The sequence below is a fragment of the Pygocentrus nattereri genome, chromosome 29 (genome assembly GCF_015220715.1).
Source record: "Pygocentrus nattereri isolate fPygNat1 chromosome 29, fPygNat1.pri, whole genome shotgun sequence".
Lineage (NCBI taxonomy): Eukaryota > Metazoa > Chordata > Actinopteri > Characiformes > Serrasalmidae > Pygocentrus > Pygocentrus nattereri.
Window position 1 is genome coordinate 9,300,955 of NC_051239.1, and position 19,159 is coordinate 9,320,113.

Consider the following 19,159-nt stretch of genomic DNA (forward strand, 5'->3'; position numbering starts at 1 on the left):
GTTTCGCGCTGCTTTTATTTTCGTCGCGCTCCTTCACAGAGGAACTACAAGTCCCGTGATGCTCCAGCGGAAGTTCGTCATATGTTAATGTCGGACGACATGGCTGCCCAGTGAAACGGACGGGCTCCGTAAGCGGCGGTTCGGGATTAAAGGGTGAGTTACTGCAGGAAACCCGGCGGTTCAGGTTCCGCAGAGCAGCCGAGCGCGCGCTTAGCCCGGCGTTCGTCTTTACCGCGCGGTTCAGGGTCGGGCGGTTCGGGCGCGAGCGGTTCTGCTGTTCTGGTGTTTGTGAGCGCTGCGTGTTAGCATGTTAGCATGTTAGCAGGGGGAATGGACCCGGGGAGCCGCGCTGGTTCTGCATCAGTTAGTAAAGGCGCAGCCGGGCCAGCCGGGCAGGGCAGGCTCTCTGTAATGTAACTAACCGGATCGCGACTGGCGGAGCTTCCGCTCGCCGAGCTGCCGCCGCGGACGGGCCGCTAGGCGTGTTATTAGCCGAGCCAGCGCGGAGCCGGACCGTCAGAACCGAGCTGCTTGGAGGAAATCTGATTCTCCCTGGTATAAATTAAAGACCTTCCCCAGCTCCCATTCCACTCAGTCAGCATTATTATTATTATTATTATTATTATTATTATTATTATTATTAGTGTTCTTCTTCTTATTGTTGTTCTTGTTGTTTATTATTATTGTTGTTGTTGTTGTTGTTGTTACTGCTATGGACAGTAACACTCACACTGGGCCAGTTTAAATGACAGTAACCCTGAGTCCCTTTAAGCTGGACCCACTCCCGGCGGGTTCTGTGGAGTGTGAGTGTTTGTGCTCAGCGGTTTTTCCCTCCTGGCTCGGTTTTGCGTGTTTAATTCGTTTTCTCGTGTTTTCATTTTTGCAGTGTGTGCAGCGATTCTCGAGCCTCGGGCCTGGCGGTGCCAGGTGTGGTTATACGGTCAGTGGGTTTTTAGTGGGTTCTGATTGTCCGGCTCATTCACTCTTCTGAATGATTTTCACTTTACAGTTATTAATATACAGTAATCGATCAGTCAGGTCTCCCATGCTGTGTCTATTCTGACGTCACGTCATGTCTTCTGCCACTTCTTCTACGTCTACTGGTAACATGAACAGCCCTGCAAGCGTCTGTTTACAGTAAAGTACCTTTCTCTCATTCTTTACCGCCTGTCTGCGCAGATGGCTGGAGACTCCTCTGAAAAAAGAGACCTGGAAAGCTCAGGGGGCAAAGAGCGAAAGCGGAGCCGCTCACGTTCCCGGGACAGGGATAGAAAGGGTTCTCCGGGGAAGGAACGCAAGCGGCATCGCTCCCGTGAACGCAAACGTTCCCGCAGCCGATCAAAGTCTGCAGACAGGTATTCGCTCACTCTCTGTGTGGAGCTGCTAATAAAGAGCGCGTGTAGTAAGGTGGTAGCAGGCCAGGCCGTTCAGGGCTGGTGGACCAGTTTATTTTCAGTGGAAATTCTGCTGCCTTTTCTGTGTTTTTGCCTCCAGAGATCGGCGACAGAAAGACAAAGAAAGAGAGCGAGATAAGGACAGAGACCGAAGCCGTAAGGACCGAGACAGAGACAGTCACAGACGGGACAAAGAGCGGAGTAAGAGGTCCAGGTATGCACTGTTCAGGTGTTCCCAGTGGCCCGAGGGCCAGTCTACAGGCATTTTCTGACAGATTAATAGTATTATTAATTAATTATTAATAGTATTAATAACAGATTAATAGTATTATTGTGACCCGCTCGTTTGTTCTGTCTTCCTAGGAGCTCTTCTCCTAAATCAAAGGATGGAAAATTAAAGAGGGAAAAAGATGTGAAGAGAGAAGAAGAGGATGAGGAGGAAAAGAAGAAAGAGAAGGTACCCCGTCAGAGGTTGCTCCGTGTTGAAGTGGCTCGGTTAAATGCGTTCTGAGTGTTTCTCATTTCTTCTTTCAATCTGCCGTGTTGAAGGTGCAGCCTCTGTCTCTGGAGGAGCTGCTGGCTAAGAAGAAAGCAGAGGAGGAGGCCGAGGCCAAGGTGAGATAAAGTCCTATTAAAGGAGCAGGAAAAATCAAACGTTTCTAATTTGATGTGCCGGGTGTTTGTGCCATGACTCCCGTTAGGATGAAGCAACCTGAACCAAGCAAATACTGGACATACCTTTTTTTATTTTTGACATCTCCGTTTGGGGCAGTCGTGGGGCAGTCGTGGGCTGGAGGTCAGGGAACCAGCCTTGTGACTGGAAGGTTGCCGGTTCAATCCCCAGAGCCGACAGTCCATGAGTGAGGTGTCCTTGAGCAAGACGCCTAACCCCCAACTGCTCCCCAGGCGTTGCGGATTGGGCTGCCCACTGCTCTGGCTAAGTGTGCTCACTGCCCCCTAGTGTGTGTATTCACTAGTGTGTGTGTGTGGTGTTTCACTGCACTGATGGGTTAAATGCGGAGGTGAAATTTCCCTGCTGTGGGACTAATGAGGGTCACTTAATCTTAATTCTACCAGACGCGTTTCAACGCGGCACTCCGTGCTAACAGGGGTTAAATGTTGCGCCGGTTGTCCAGCACCTCCCTCATCGGTCCGACGCGAGGGCATCCTGACCGCAGCCCGTATACTGAGGAGCTCATTGTATGTTGTTTGGTTCAGATCGCTTCGTCCTAGAGAGAGATATTCCAGAATATTCAGGGCCTCTTTTGAGTGAATCTCCCTGTGTGTGTGTGTGTGTGTGTGTGTGTGTGTGTGTTTGGTTTGGGGGGGGGGGTGTTACTATTTGTGTAAAGTTCCTTTTTGAAGGACAAGGTTTTGGACACTAGACGGTAACACTGATGATAGATTTGCACACTGACCGATTGTGTTTGTGTTCCTTGTTTTCTGTAGCCCAAGTTCCTGTCTAAGGCTGAGCGAGAGGCAGAGGCTCTGAAGCGCAGGGAGGTTATAGCAGAGGAACGCCGCCGGCAGATCGATGATGAGAGGAGGAAGAGGAGGGTGTTCCAGGACATTGGCAGGAAGATGTTAGGTGAGAGTTACAGTCACTTAACATTGATTATTTAATAAAAAATGGAAAAATCTCCTTTTTCGTTTGAAGATGTGAGAGTGATGAGTCCACATTTAAAGTATTGGTCTGTATGTCAAAGTCGTTGCGGTGCTAATTAGGACTAAGTGACATAATGGGACGTTATGACGTCACTGTGGCCTTAAAGCAGATTTTACCCCAGTACAGAAAGCAAAGATTTAGATTAGTACTGAAAACATTTAACAGCAGTTCAGTTTAGAAATTAGTGCAAAAGAAATGTGATGGACTTTTTTCCCTTTTCCCCTTTAGTGTAAAACTGCATTATTATTTTAAACAGTATTTTATTGCAGTAAACGTATTGGCGACGGTTTACATCCACTTTTGCGTATCTTATCGTAATGAGATTGAAAAATAAAGAGCCTTTATTAAAACAATCAGGGAACATAGTTTAGTCCAAATGAAAAGTCTCTCGCTCAAAAGTAGAACAGTGAAAAATCACTTCTGTGGAAACGCACATTTGTGACGTAATGTAAAAGACGTAAATTAAAGAACCGTGACTGTATTAATTAGTTCTGATTACCAGCTTTAACGACGTTAGCTGGGCAGTAACGTTCGGACGTCTGCGTCTACAAAGGAACGTGTTCCGTGTCAAAAGTGACCCTTTGTGACGTTAATGTCTTTGTGTGGCACAGAGGATCCTCAGGAGCGAGAGCGGCGTGAACGCAGGGAACGAATGGAGAGAGAGAACAACGGAAACGAAGACGATGAAGAACGACAGAAGATACGAGAAGTGAAGGACAAGGGCAAAGAATTGCAGGCCATCAAAGTGAGGATCAAATAAATAGATAAATAACCTGCGAGTGGTGCCTGTAAAGGACCGTGTAGCTTGATGAAGTCTAACCATGCAACATGTTAACATACAGAAGTCATGCAAGATTGTATACTGATGATGATGATGATGATGATGATATGTACTTCACTGATGACCTACGGTCTCATAAGCTTTAACCCGTTTGATTCTCAGGAGCGTTATTTAGGTGGCATGAAGAAACGGCGGCGCACTAGACACCTGAACGACCGGAAGTTTGTGTTCGAGTGGGATGCTTCTGAGGACACTTCAATCGACTACAATCCACTGTAAGAGTCAGAGCCCTGCAGATGTTCAGGCAGTGAAGTCGAACTTTATTTATGCTGCTTTTAACAGATAAAAAGATGAACATAAATTTCATCTTTTGTATTTTTGGATTAAATTCGTTTTTCCATTTCCTCGCTGGCATCCAGAGAGAGCAGCGGTGGTTTTATATTTCAAACAACACTGCTGGGTAAAGTTACATCTTCTATGGGGATTAAACCTGTATGTGGCTATTTCTCCAAGTTCTTGTGCACAATATTCGTTTATTTACTAAAAAAAGCGTGCCATAACTTGTGCACCATTTTTTTGTTTTATTTTTTCCTGATATATTAAATTCAGCATAAACAAGGACTGTGGATTTTAATTGTTTACCCTGTAACTACGGATGAGTGAAAAAGGCAAACTGGGAAAAAGTGAAGTGCATTAGTAATTTATTGCAGGAATGCGTTTTTGGATGCTCCGTTTCGGAAAACTCTTTAGATTTATGTTCACCTGAACTGGAAAGAAGTCACACAAACGCTCTGTGTTTGTTGCATTGAGAACCCCGAATTTTGACTGAAGTGATGGTTAATGATGACAAATCATCTGTTTAATCAGTTGTTCTGTTTGCATTGGTATCTCGAGTCTGTTTCCTTCCAGTGGTTGAAGTCTGTGTTTGTGTTCAGGTATAAGGAGAAGCACCAGGTGCAGCTGTATGGTCGTGGTTTCATTGCAGGAATTGACCTCAAACAGCAGAAGAGAGATCAGTCTCGTTTTTATGGCGACCTGATGGAGAAGCGGCGCACCATGGAGGAAAAAGAGCAGGAAGAGTGAGTGTGTCTCTCTCTCTCGTCTCCATCTCTCACTCCCTCATACGTAAACAAGCCATCCTCTTAAAGCACAGTGAAGGTTTCCCTGACTTGGCCTCTTTTGAAGCTGTGAAATGTGAGAAGGTAAATGGTTCTGGTCTAAACTGGGCGCTCGCTCCTGTGTCTCTGTGCAGGCAGCGCCTGAAGAAGATGCGCAAGAAGGAGGCCAAGCAGCGATGGGACGACAGGCACTGGTCTCAGAAGAAGCTGGACGAGATGACGGACAGAGACTGGAGAATCTTTCGGGAGGATTACAGCATCACCACCAAGGGAGGCAAAATCCCCAACCCCATCCGCAACTGGAAAGAGTTCGACCTGCCCCCTCACATCCTGGAGGTCATCGACAAGTGTGGTTACAAGGTTGGATCTTTCCCAGTGCCGAATAAACTGTCCAGTAGTGTTGTGTGGTGTTTTTGTCTGCCCAGGCTTTATTTTCACAGGGTTAATAATTTTATGTTTTATTAGGAACCAACACCCATCCAGAGACAGGCCATTCCTATTGGCTTACAGAACCGTGACATCATCGGCGTGGCTGAGACTGGTAGCGGTAAAACTGCTGCTTTCCTCATTCCCTTATTGGTCTGGATCACCACTCTGCCAAAGATTGACAGGTGAGATGAGCAAGACGTCTATTCTCAAACTCAAAGTTCAGCGTTTCAGTAAACGGTGACCGTGAAGCCGAAAATGGTTGTTATTGCTGTTCACCACAAAATTCAGTGGTGAAATTTCTAATCATACTTTAAAATGAATGTCAAAGCTCAGATGAAGAGCTGGTGTATTTGTGTTGCTGTTGTCAGGATCGAGGACTCCGATCAGGGACCGTATGCAGTAATCTTAGCCCCCACCCGTGAGTTGGCCCAACAAATTGAAGAGGAGACCATCAAGTTTGGCAAACCACTGGGCATCCGGACAGTGGCTGTGATTGGAGGAATCTCCAGAGAGGACCAAGGTTTCAGACTTAGGATGGGTTGCGAGGTCAGCGGCTACTTTTTTTTTTTTTTTTTTTTTTTTTTTACATCTGATTTTGTGTTTTTGTTTGTTTTTAAATGAGAAAAATGTGGTACTTGCTTTCTTGTGGGTTTAATTGCTCCTGCAAAGTTTGGTCATTTCCCGGCTCAAACACGCCTGATGCAACTCAGCAGTTCATTTCCAGGTTTAGTCTGTGTGTTAGAGCAGGGAAAACACCAAACTCTGCTCAAATCTGGCCCTCAGTTCTTTAACCTACTAAATACAAATTTATTTAGTGATTAAACATTAGAAATGATTAAGATTTTGCCTTTTTTTGATAACTGTCATTAGTCAGCTGTTTACTGTTAACTAGCAAACCCAAAATCAAGTACTAGACCCACAAAGTGTGCATCACACTTTTTTTATATATATATATATATATATATATATATATATATATATAAAGTTCTGGTTCTGAAATCTGATTGGCCACATTTAAAGCATTAAAGCATAAAACACATTTAAATGACAGAAAAACCTGAAATATACAACGATAAGCTACTGAAAGTTCAATATCCGTAACTAAACTAGCATCACTGCATTAAAACTAACAAACACCGAGATCAGGGCTCAGAGCAGTCGTCACGCTGTCTCTCAGACATCAGCTGTGAAGTAGTTGTCTGTCTTATTGCTTGTGGATATTTCCTTTTTTAATTTGATGGAGTTGTGTTCTTGTCATCTGCTCAGTATGAACGTCTCATAACTTTTTTTATTGTCCTGCAATCGGTTAATCATTTACACCCCTAAACAAGTTTTCATTTATTTGTGTTTCGTGTTATATAAAATATGTTATGTCAACATATTGGAATGCAAATGGTGCTAAAGGTCTGAGGATTTTTCTTGATTTTCATCTTCAGATAGTGATCGCTACACCAGGTCGTTTAATTGACGTGTTGGAGAATCGCTACCTGGTGCTCGGCAGGTGCACGTACGTGGTACTGGACGAGGCTGACAGGATGATTGACATGGGTTTCGAACCCGATGTCCAGAAGATTCTGGAATATATTCCTGTGACCAATCAGAAACCGGACACGGATGAAGCTGAGGATCCTGAGAAAATGACGCTGAACTTCGAATCTGGCAAACACAAATACAGACAGGTCAGAAGAGCCTGAACACGAAAGCAGAACATGACATTTCAGAAACACTGATTTATAGAACCAGTGCGTGCAGTTTCACGTGGACAGACGGTCAAATGAAAAATATGGGTTAATAATAAAATACGTGCACTTCTACTTTCATAATATGCTTTTTCTTGTTTTTCTATCCTGATTCTGTTTGGTATTCTGTCCTTTTAGACGGTCATGTTCACAGCCACTATGCCTCCAGCTGTAGAACGACTGGCCAGAAGTTATTTGCGGCGCCCTGCAGTGGTCTACATTGGCTCTGCAGGCAAACCGCATGAGAGAGTGGAGCAGAAGGTCATCCTCATGTCGGAGGGTGAGAAGAGGTCAGAACGCACACGTTCATACATGCAGCATTCAGAACACTTTAATACAACATCAGATGTTTCTCCAAGTTGAACAGTTAATCTGAGTGATTATCTGTGTGCTGTAAACAGGAAGAAACTTCTGGAAGTCCTCTCACGTGGATTTGAGCCACCTATCATTATCTTCGTCAATCAGAAGAAGGGCTGCGATGTGTTGGCCAAGTCTCTGGAGAAAATGGGCGTAAGTGTCAAATTACTATCAGATGCTGCTGTTAGTCTCTGTTTCAGCTCGACTTTCAGGCACATTGAGTAGCTCGGATGCTTCTGAACGCGTTCTGTTTCCATCTCTCCTCAGTACAATGCCTGTACACTGCACGGTGGCAAAGGACAGGAGCAGAGAGAGTTCGCTCTGTCCAACCTGAAGGCTGGAGCCAAAGACATCCTGGTGGCCACTGATGTGGCTGGTAGAGGTATCGACATCCAGGACGTCTCCATGGTCATCAACTATGACATGGCCAAGAACATCGAGGGTGAGTCTGATGCTGGAGTATTTATCTATATACCACACTTCCAGCTGGCTTCCTCTCACTGCTTTGGGCTTGCTAGAGAGAAATTTAGGGGAGAAATGAGTTTGTTTTTCGTATGAACCATCCATTAGATCCGAAACTATTCATTCATACTTTGTGGCCCAGTATGTCATGAAAGACATTGAATTCCCAGGTTTGGTGCATTAAACAGTTGAATTTCCAGCAATTTGTGGTTTAAGTGATAAGACACAAAGGCCCAGTCCCATTCCTCCTTTTACCCCTGCCCCTTGTTTTCGAGTGTCACCCTTGTTCCTGAGCTACAGGGCAGTGGTTGAGATCTTCCTCTGAAATGAGCCCCTCTAATAAAAGAGCATCACTTCATTAACAGCTACTAGCGCCGCTCTGTAGGCGACCCTGCCCGTCTGCAGGGACAGCAGAGGAGGGGAAAGTTCAGCTCCTCACTGCTGGGCTTTAGTTACATTTAGGGATCATACGCCTTCAAAGAGGGGGGCAATTATTTATTATCCCCCCCCCCTAATTCTTCAGTGATGTGAAGCTGAAGTCAGAGATTCTCCAGATTCTTGTACAAATTTTCCTGTTCCACCTTAAATGGAGCAGCAGTGACATTCTGGTGCTTCATGCATCAGAACTGCTGAACTATTTAAGGTGGAACAGGAAAGTTAGCCAGTTAGCTAACGGAGAAAAGATGAGAATACACAACATAGAAGGCTCTTAGCAGGGCTGAGTCGCAGGGGGGAGGGATGAAACAGGATTACGGCTGACTGCACAACATGAAACCTTCATGCAAACGATCCCGAAAGTAACTGTGGTTTGTGTTCCCTGTGTGCCGGTAGACTATATCCATCGTATTGGCCGAACGGGTCGTGCTGGAAAGAGTGGTGTGGCCATGACCTTCTTGACCAAAGAAGACTCGTCTGTCTTCTACGACCTGAAACAGGCTATCCTGGAGAGCCCTGTGTCCACATGCCCACCAGAGCTCGCCAACCATCCAGATGCTCAACACAAGCCCGGAACCATCCTCACCAAGAAGAGGAGAGAAGAAACCATCTTTGCCTGAAGATCCCCAGAGCCAGGTCACAGTGGACACTCGTTTGGGCATCTCTATCTCTCTGTATGCCCACTGCTACCATGACTACCTGTCTTAACCAGATACGGCTGATGTCTCTGCGGGTTTTCATTCCAATCAAGCAGAATCTCTTCTGCGTCTGTTAATTAAGTTGGCTTAACAAAGTCAACTTACTGTTCATCTCATTATTCCATGCTTTTCAGTGCTGTTTTCTCAGGGCGCGGTTTTTGAGAGAGAACCACATAACTTTGCAGGAACGTAGAGCTTATACAGGAATAATGCGCTTATGCTTTTGGAGCCAGTCACAGGTATGATGTTCATACAGCGTTCGTTAAAACACATTTTTCCTTCCTTTACAAAATAAATGCTGGAATGTGGAGAAAATTCTAATCATACGGCCACAAATGATCACAGAGGACATTAACCTTACGTTACACCTTAAACGTAGCGATGAAATATGACCGTGTACTGCAGCTTCATACGAGTTAATACACCCACGACACCCGACGTGACGCACGTGCCAGTTGCCGTCTAACACAGCCCCTCACAGATGTTACACACAGGCTCACACACGATCTAGTGCACGTATACGCACACGTTAGCAACCACCTGGGATACCATAGCAACAGGCGAGCAACTCCTTAGCAGCCTTCTGGGATGCCAGGGCAGTAGCCTGATCTCATTTTTCAGTCAGCTGATCAGTTGTGTGATATCTGCTCCTGCTTGGTTGGTGTGAAAACCTGCAGCCACATCAGCTGCTTGTGGATAAGATTGATGACCCCTTCTCTGATCCTCTCCTAAAACCGTAATTATATCATGGATTATAATCTGTAAGTGCCCCTGTCGGGGGTGAATTTGGGCTACGTTCACACGCCGCTGAACTGAAATATAAAGTTTTTTAGTTTTTTTTTTTTTTTTTATGTAAATGCTGGTGTTTAACTGTGTAAGAGTACAGAAAGAGTTTGAGTCACTGTTTCATTAGACAAACCTGTTAAGATCATCCAGTTTCTTAATTACATTCATTTCTATGAACTAGTAATAAAGCCAGTTTGGCTGAGTCCGTCTCTGATCTGCTGTTTTCATCAAGAAAATACAAAATAAAGACACCACAACAATATTAAAAGTACATAAAATGTTATGTTTATTATAACTATCAGCATTTTAAGGTTCATTTAAATAGAAAGCATTCTATACAGCATCAAGCAGATTTTTTCTTCAGAAAGATGGGGCGAGAGGGCGGTCAGACAGCGCCAGAAGACCGGTGTAGTGTCTGTTGGGGTCATAGCTAGTGCATTTATTGCATTACAAAGCAGACATCAAGAAAGAAAATAAGTAGTGCAATATATATATATATTTTTTTTTTCTCTAAATACACAGAAAAGGAAGTCTTGATGTTCTAAGGCGGCATCTTTCCACATTTGTATTGCATACAGAATAAATCAGACAAAATAAATCCGTCAAATCAGACTCGCTGTAAAACTTGTGCTTCTTATAGCCCAAAAATAAGAAAAAGAAACGTTTATTGTTGTTACTGTCCCGGTGCGCTAGAAAACAACGTGATGCCTAAATACAGAAACTAAACCTCGGTGCGTGTTTAAAGTGTCTGACATGCAAGGCTTAGTTTTAACAGGACGTCACGCCCGGAGTGGACAGCATGCCCACACACTACGGTCATCATGAATCTTAAAGGTCTTGAGTTCTATCTTAACAGTTTCATTCAGGTTCTCTCTTCCTTTGTAAACACTGATGGTTTTAAACCATTTACAATTTCGTTAATACATATTACTTATAGGATCATATCCATATTTCACACACTGAACATAAACGCACCTGATCCAGATCCGTTATACTTACTGTAACTAACTGCACCGTTTTTAAAAGAACTCTAAAAAAACTGGAAGAATCGAAGCCCGTGAGATTATAAAGAAGCTTTCACATCGTTTTATCTTTCAGGGAATCATCCCCATCTTTCTGTGCTCAGTACAAAACAGATGGATCAGAATGGGAAGAAGAGTCGATACGTTACTAAAGTAGATCAGAACGTAGAAACAATCAGATTCTCATGCAACACTTGCATAGATTTTTTCTTTTTTCCAGTCATGCTGTTTCTTTTTTCCCAAAATACAGAACAATAGATAAAGATACCAGTGAGACGCGGAGAGGCAGATAAAGATGCAGTACACTAAAACGGACTCAGCGTAGCTCTGTGTGGAGGAACTAACACCCCTGGCCTTCGGCTCAGGGAGATGCAGTGACCGTGAGTCGGTTATGGGGGACGGTTCTCCGAGCACCATGACATGTAAGAGCACATAGGTTTGTAAAATCCTTTGTGTTGAATTGTGAAGCAGTAAACATTCAGTTTCGTGTCTGTCACTGAGACAGCATGACGGGACGTCCACTGTCCGTCTAGTTGACCAAGAGAGAGAAACACGTCGCGTGTTCTACATAATTATATCATTTCTGTAAACAAGATGCAAAATTATGCAAAAAAGGTGACCAAATCGTTGGTCACTCCAGCTTAATGTAACGATGAGCACGGAACACTAGAGGTCTCTGTTTCCACTGCCAGGGAAAGCAAACGCCCAGATAGCCTCACTCTTTTTCTCAGAATTAAACAGGCTGTTTGTTATTTAAGACCCATCTATGTAAATGTCTCTGTTCTGATTGGCTGCCCTGTATTTTGTATCTTTCCTGATAAATTCAGCGTGAATTGATGGGGCCCTTTTGTTCCTTTTTTGAACTTTAACAGTAGTTACAGTTCCTTTTATTGTTTGTTTTCCATGTTGTGGCTGTTTTGAAGAAATACACTTAGATTTTTGGACATGCTCTGCGGCTCCGTGTCGTACAGGCAGCTAACGCAGACACGTTTTACTGTACCTAATAAAAATCTGTTTGCAGACACATTGTGAGCAGTCCAGCTGATTCCCCAGTGGTTCCTGACAAACAGGCATGAACTGGGCCTAAATTTAAAATGCGATGAGTTAAGAGTTTGATGAGTTTGTGGGAATAATACAATCAAACCCGCTTTGATGTGGTGTTTAAGGCATGCACTGTACATTCACTCTGAACGGTTTCCTGGTTGACAAGGACAACATAGTGCACCTATTTATAAACGGCGCACCACATGATTAAAAATACCCCTTGAATGTAGCGATGCGATATGACAGTGTACTGCAGCTTTACACGAGTTACTACACCCACGACACCCGACGTCCCGGTTTGTTTCACCTCATAGTACTTTGAAAGAGAGCGAGCAACTCCAACTGTGAACATTGCAAACATCTCTTCGAAACTTGGTGCAGTTCCATAATAACAAAGTAAAATGACTTGCTAACGAAGTATATTCAAGATCATGTGCCCATTCAGTATATACACTACTTGCACATTCGCAGATGCATTACTATTATCCTGGTGCAGGTTTGAAAAAGAGTAAAATAAATGAAGAATAAAAAATAAGAGAGTAGATTTTTCTACTCTAATATACACTCATATGTTTTCTTAAGGTCCTCTTCCAACCCTAATGTGCAAATAGTCCTAAATATGATCTCTTAATCATGCAGTGTTAAAGATACACACAAATAAAAGTTAAGGCCAGTTGAAGTCGTCCTATACGGGATGAACCTTAACCTGAGCTGCTACAGGTAAGATTCGAGTCGAGTCATTGTAGTGACTCTTTTCCTTTAGCCAACTGGTTCGGGGTTTAGCCGCGTTCACGCCTGCTGCTTTGATGACTGTCAGACTTATTAAAGAAGCAGACGTGAGGCTTTTCTAACGAGTGCAGTGCACATGGTGCTTCGTTTTATCCAGGTCCACAGCAACCCCCTCTTTACGAGGCCACAGCCACAGGTCCCCACGCCTCCACTGGAGGAGGAGAAAGAGGGTGAGAGGAAGGAGAAAGATCACTCCATCATTAGATCACTCCATCACTGAAGATACAACATCCCCTTCAGTACGAAGTATGTGAAGAAAGTGTGATTGTATTTAAGACCAAACTGTCTGTCTTTGTTCAAACACAACAGTTTAAAGGGAAATTCCACCAAAGTTGCTGGATGTTTAAACAGTTGAGTTGTCTGATGTGATGCGCACCATTAAAGAGAACCTGAGTCAGAGTTGTTCTCAGCTGTGCTGCTGGGAACTGTTTATAGATATCTAGTTAACCAGATAATTAAGACCAAGTATCTTCTTACAAAGCCCTAAAGGGCCGGGGTTTAAAGAAGCAGTGACATTGTGTTCCCTCCCAATAATTTAGCGTTTCCTTGCAAATACAGTGGATTTTAGGAATGCAAAACTGAGAGGGGATAAGAAACTATTGCAAAGGAACACAATGTCATATTTGTTTGTTTGGGTAATGGCACTTCAGGGGCTCGGTACCTGTTAAAGTGACGGCACAAAAATCTACTGGCATGCAGAGGAACACACTACAACACTTTCACTACTCAATAAGAACTGAGGGGAATTGGTAGGATTTCATGCCGGGAGAGGAACGTAAGGAAGACGGAGCACACATGCGCATCCCTTACAGGAATAATATGAAGTGCCACCTCACGGAAAGCTTTTACACAAAATCAATATAAACACGCTGCCTGACACGTGTTACGATATTTTGACTTAAAACCTTTTTAAAACACGTTAATGGCGTATAACAGCGCCTGAAAATTCATGTAATTTTAATATAATCTGCAAAACAAGTAAAAACTTGCTCTGGTAAATATAATGGCTACACTTGCATCGTAGACATTGTGGCCCCTGGTTGCCATCACCACCGCTGTAAAGCTCAGTTCATCACCATTTCACACCAAAACACTCTGAATGAGTTGCACCTTAATGATTTGGAAACAGTTTGGTGGAATTCCCCTGTAAAGGAATACTCCACCGTTTTTCAACCAAATCCTTTCTGCTGCACCTCTACCTCCGATTACTGTGGACAGTGTTTGGTTCCTCTGTAGTTAGTAAAGGTATCAAAGCTTATATATTTGTCCAGTGACTTCTATTATAAGCGTGTTTTGAGTCAGAGTTTCTGTTCTTTTCTAAATACAGAGAAATTAACTGTACATGCAGTAAAGATGCTGTACGCTTCAAAGACGCTGGAGCATCCCTTTAATATTCCCTGGCATCTTTTCAGAGTTGCTTCCAAACATTATTTCCTCCTATAAACATGAAAGGGAGAATGTCAGGCTACATCGGCTGCTTTAAAAAAGGGCCTAATATTAACATCACTCCGTTCACTTTTCTCTACAGGCCTCAAACGAAACTGGCTTGGATACTCGCCGCATTCTTACATTCATCACATGCTATTAGCGTTGCAAATGAAGGTGTCATAGCAAAAAAAAAAAGGGGGGGGGGGGAGGGGGGGGGGGGAGGGGGGGGGGGGTGGCACGGGAAGACGAAGTGAAAAAGGGTTATATGCAATCAGCAGCATCCATCTCACTGGTCGTCTCTATTCGAGAACGCTACCCTGTTCGGACCACCCTCTCCTTAATGTCTTCAGCAAATACATGGTCTTTTTGGGGACCTGGGGGTGGGGGGGTGGGGGGGTCAAACACTGTATGCTACATCTCTGAATGGTCACAGAAAAAGGTGAGCATTCACGTACACGACTTGCTTTCTTAAAAGTCGTATGGAGCTTTTAAAAATATCTACCTCAACAAGAAAACCCTAAGGCTGAGATGCAACAAAATGCTACAGATATTTTCACTGTTTTATTATTTGCTGAAAAAGTGCTTTCCTGTCCCTTTGATCCTCATTGATCCTCATTAGGTACAGGGCTTAAATTAGCTCGATTTCTGTTACACTGACCAGTGTTGGACTTAAAATGCTCAAATCACTTCCTCCAGATGGACATGATCTGAGCCTAATAGAGGCGAGCTGCCTTGTAAATGAACCACAATAGTGCAATAAACTGCGGTGCTGTGGAGCCCATAGAGCAACTCACTGTACGCTGAAGAAACAGTGATGCACTGAACCAAACTGGGTCAAATGTGTTCATTTTCCACAGTAAATGATATTACTTCAACACAATTTTGGCTCTTTTACTTACAGTGCTCAAAAGTAGTCATGGACACTCTGTAGTAGTCTTGGGGCAAATTCATATCATATTTAATAATAATGAATTTATTATTTACTTCAATCAATAATAAAGACCAAGTTTAAAATAACTCAGAAGATCTTTGATAAGTAAAAGTATTCAAACTAATTAATTAATATAAATGGCATTTAGTGCTGTATTTGGTAGTATTTGCTGCATACCCTTCATCTGGATGGCAGATTGAATCGTTCTGCCATGTGTTTGAGCAGGTTTGCTGAATTCTCTCATCTGTTTGTCCAGAGTGGCCGGCTTTCCACCACTTTCCACCGTTTCTACGCTCGACTTTAGTATTTTCATCTGCAGACTTTCTCACACACATTGTTATTTTATTTTAGGAGTGAGATGTGTGGAATGGTGGCTTTTCAGAACTACAGGCTCAGCAACAGGACTAGATGGTGAGAGGGGCCTTTGGGGGTGAGGGGCATGATGACTGGGTGACGGGGCACTGCCCACTGAATGAGCCCCTGACGCGGAGCCTGCAGGAGCAGCGCTGAAATGCTCGCCGCGAGTGAGTTTAGTATCCCAACATATCCATGTTTAATCTTTTCGGTTGTGTTAATGTGATATATTTAAGCAGAATGATTTGAACACATTTGAATCAAGTAAATTAAATTCATTCTTTTTTTCAGTGCTTTAGTTCCTCTTGCAACTTTAACCCCCGCAGAGCTGCACCCCTGTTCTCCATACACTACCGTACACTCACACTCCTCTATTCATCTCCTCTGATCTCTGCACTCGGCTCTCAGTAGTTATCTCTTGGCCAGGCCCGCGGGCGCTGCCGGTTGCCACGGTGATTGTGGCCGTCCTGTGAGTCTCGTTGCTGCAGCAGCCGGTCCTGTGACTCGTGCCCGTTGGCGCTGTGGACGCCGCCAGGATGGTTCCTGTTGGGCGGATACGCATCCCGGTATGTGTGGGAGTGTCGGGGGGGCTCATACTCTTCCTCTTCTTCCTCACACTCCTCTTCCTCCTCCTCCTCCTCTTCATCATCCTCTGGGGGGTGCAGGGAGCGCGAAGTGCTGCGCCGGAGCGAGCGCGAGTCACTGGCCTCGTCTGATGGCATGAGGCTGTCCTGCTCTCCCTGCTCTTCCTCCTCCACACCCCCGCACCCCCCGCCGAAACAGCTGCTGGTTCTGGTTCTGGGGCAGAGCGAGAAAGTGAGAGACGAAAGGAAGTGAGACATCCAGAGACGTTATCCAGGGCGTCTCACTGAAGCTTTTTTCATTCCTAAGAAAAATGACTCACTTCTAGACCTGGATACAGACTGGAGACATGTAAATACACCAGGGCCCGACCGATATACTCAGTTTATAAATATAATGATAAAATCAGTCTATATCAAGTTTACACAACTTTATCAGTGATGAAGCACCAATTAATGTCTTTATCAGCGCTAATGAGAACGCTGTGTTAGTACTGTGATGCAGACACGCAGAGATTAAAGAACCCTCGTGTGGATGCTCAGCCTTGCGTGGCTTATATAACATAAAATATGATAAATATACAAGTTTTTAAAATTACAACAACAATTATTTCACTAAGAAGTGTAGTCTGTTTAGAGCAGTCTCAGTCCTGGTGACCCGCGCGTTCACATTTTTTTTCTATGCCTCATGTGACACACCTGGTTCAAGTCATCAACTAATGAACCACCTGACCTCGCCCACAGAAAGCCGTCAGAGCGAGGGAAGCACACAGGTCCAGAGAATGGGGTCCCGGGCACTGGCACTGGAAACCCCTGGTGTTGCCACAGACTGATGATCAGTTCATCCGTCACTGTACACTGCGTATATTTTACCATAAATAATGGAAAATCATAATAAATCAGTGTTTAAACCAGAAACTTTGCCTTATAAAGTAGCTTTGCTACCAAATTACTGCTGCAGGTTATAAATTACCCAATTACAGCTCAGTCGATGTGATACAGCCGTGAATAACGGTTACGAACTGGACGTTTGACCATATAACATTATATTGGACCAAAATGATTGTTTATTGGAATTTTAGATTCTTAAACATCTGTGATGATGTGCATACGGACCGGGCCCTGAAACACACACTGCACCTACAGACAGGTTACGTGAAGGGAACAGATGCACGTCAGTCATTAAGGCACCCCGGTCCTGAACCAGAGCGGTGGGCCTCCAGGACCAGGGAGTAAAACACCGATTTATGATTACAGAACTTATGTGTATCAGCAGAAACAGCATCAGTGAACAATCGACAGGCATTAGTTGCAAAATCAGGGCAGCAAAGTTTCCACTGGACAAAAGGGGGGTCATTAGCATGAGAGGCTGCGTTAAAGGAGGTTTCATTCACAAAGCATTCGTCTCTCATTTCAGATACAGACCCTCCAGAATCAGTCATTACAGACACAGTGTTACCCCAAAGGAGGAGGAGGAGGAGGAGGAGGAAACCCCACCACTGTATCTGCTTTGTGAATTCATCTCATGGAGTTCATGAAGAACTCTATGTGAAAACCAGCCAAGGGACAGTGGGGTGGAGGAGCATCAGTCACAGCAAGGTATTTAGGAATCGTGGGCATCATTATGACTTTATCATCAAATGAGTTATTTATACACCATATTTATTACTTACATGAGGGAAAACATTAGCCTTACTGTTTGGAGCTTTTCACACCATTTCCATGGTCGTTTAATACTTTACCCTCCCAATACATTTCCTTTACTAGCTGCTGCACTTCAGTGCAGAGTTAACTGTGTGAGGTTGTTAGCTGTGTATGTTTTTGTGTGGGTGGAGCGTTTGAGTAGTTTTGTTTTAAGTGTTTTAATAAAATGTTAGTATGACGGATCTGCTTCATTACTGAACTCTACTGGCGCTATCATCAGAAAGTGTTATGACTGCTTCTGTTCTGCTAATGCAGCAATGCAATACCTCTCAACCAGCTGCACCATCATCTCCGTCTTACTGTACAGCCTGATAAACATCTTACAGTAGCCAGGTTTCCATTCCACTGTCCAAATACATTCCAACAAATTCTTCTTTCTGTTTTAATTCATTTTATATGCTACGTTTTTAATTAAAAAAAAAAAAGTATAAAGACCTGAAAGAGGCACCGTCACCTCCCCCCTCCCAGCAGACAGAACCCTAAATCATGACTTTTGTATGGAGTTAGATTTCAATTCTGGGGGTTTACATTCATGTTAAAATTGTCTTACTGGAACTGTGAAGCTGCTTTGTGACATCATTTGTAAAAGTGTTACAAATAAGTTTGTTTTGACGATTTAATTTGAATGAAAGTTTAAATAGATCATAAGATAATCATGTAAATATCTAAAGTCTGAAAACTTGACTGAATTTCTATACACGTTATTCTTCAAACGCATTTCCATCAGAACTTTTCCACCTCAAACCAACTTTTACACAAGTTTGGGGCGTTATTCAGCGCTGCTGTTCCCATCAACTCTTTTTTTCATTTTAATGCAAAATACCCAAAAATATGTGGATGGAAACGTATAGTTACTACGACTTGATAGCAAATGTTGCAGGAAGTGATTGTTTTCTCAAGATTACTGCTCTCCACCTCAGTCAGGTAACTGAAGATAATACTGCCAGGAAATGAGTTTTTAAGTTAAGAGGGAAATAATAATAATAATAATAATAATAATAAAATAATAAACTCAATCATCTTGGGTGAAAACTTAAACGTTTAAACGTGAACACAGTCCAGACAGTAACCTGTGGACGTGATGGCGTTGAACTGTTTTTAAGACCCCAGGATGGATGTAGTTTTATGCCCTGTTTCTAGTGTTTATTAGAAAATAGTTGTTTTAAAAATGTTAGATATTCTTTTAAGTGTTTGGACACACAGCACACAGATAAACTACACAGTAGGCTATATGTCTCCATGCTCTATGGATGGAAACAGGCAGTTTTCATGCTTCTGTTTACACTAGAGTATCAAAATATAAATTAACTCATATGATTTTTCAGAACTTTTCCAGCCATGGCTATTCATCTGGGGGTGTGGGCAGGCTTGTTAGAGGGTGTAGGGTGGAGGTGAGGGGTGTTAGGAAGAATTAAGGTGCGGTTTTTTGCATTTAATGTGG

At 43.5% G+C, this 19,159-nt stretch overlaps 2 protein-coding genes across 4 annotated transcripts in view; both read left to right on the forward strand.

The window, feature by feature from the left end:
* nfu1 (NFU1 iron-sulfur cluster scaffold homolog (S. cerevisiae)) overlaps positions 1-19,159 on the forward strand; it is a 45,672-nt gene that overhangs the window by 25,071 nt on the left and 1,442 nt on the right. The window lies entirely within an intron of this gene.
* Positions 17-10,498, forward strand: LOC119262809 (probable ATP-dependent RNA helicase DDX23). Of its 2 annotated transcripts, XM_037536140.1 has the most exons (18): positions 67-153; positions 887-940; positions 1,180-1,355; positions 1,495-1,608; positions 1,758-1,851; positions 1,944-2,009; positions 2,844-2,982; positions 3,672-3,805; positions 4,004-4,116; positions 4,777-4,920; positions 5,094-5,319; positions 5,425-5,570; positions 5,757-5,934; positions 6,825-7,067; positions 7,266-7,417; positions 7,529-7,637; positions 7,752-7,926; positions 8,778-10,498. In XM_037536140.1, exons 3-18 carry the CDS (start codon positions 1,180-1,182, stop codon positions 8,999-9,001), a joined length of 2,433 nt encoding a protein of 810 aa, XP_037392037.1. In that variant the 5' UTR covers positions 67-153; positions 887-940; the 3' UTR covers positions 9,002-10,498. The 2 variants fall into 2 exon arrangements, with proteins under 2 accessions (XP_037392036.1, XP_037392037.1); XM_037536139.1 differs by lacking the exon at positions 887-940 and having other exon boundaries at positions 17-153; positions 8,778-10,079.

Excerpts from the sequence above, each read along its gene's own strand:
- LOC119262809 (XM_037536139.1), top strand. The coding sequence starts at position 1,180 with ATGGCTGGAGACTCCTCTGAAAAAAGAGACCTGGAAAGCTCAGGGGGC. Across the intron at positions 1,356-1,494 it reads CGATCAAAGTCTGCAGACAG|AGATCGGCGACAGAAAGACA; the intron begins GTATTCGCTCAC and ends TTTTGCCTCCAG. Across the intron at positions 2,010-2,843 it reads AGGAGGAGGCCGAGGCCAAG|CCCAAGTTCCTGTCTAAGGC; the intron begins GTGAGATAAAGT and ends TGTTTTCTGTAG.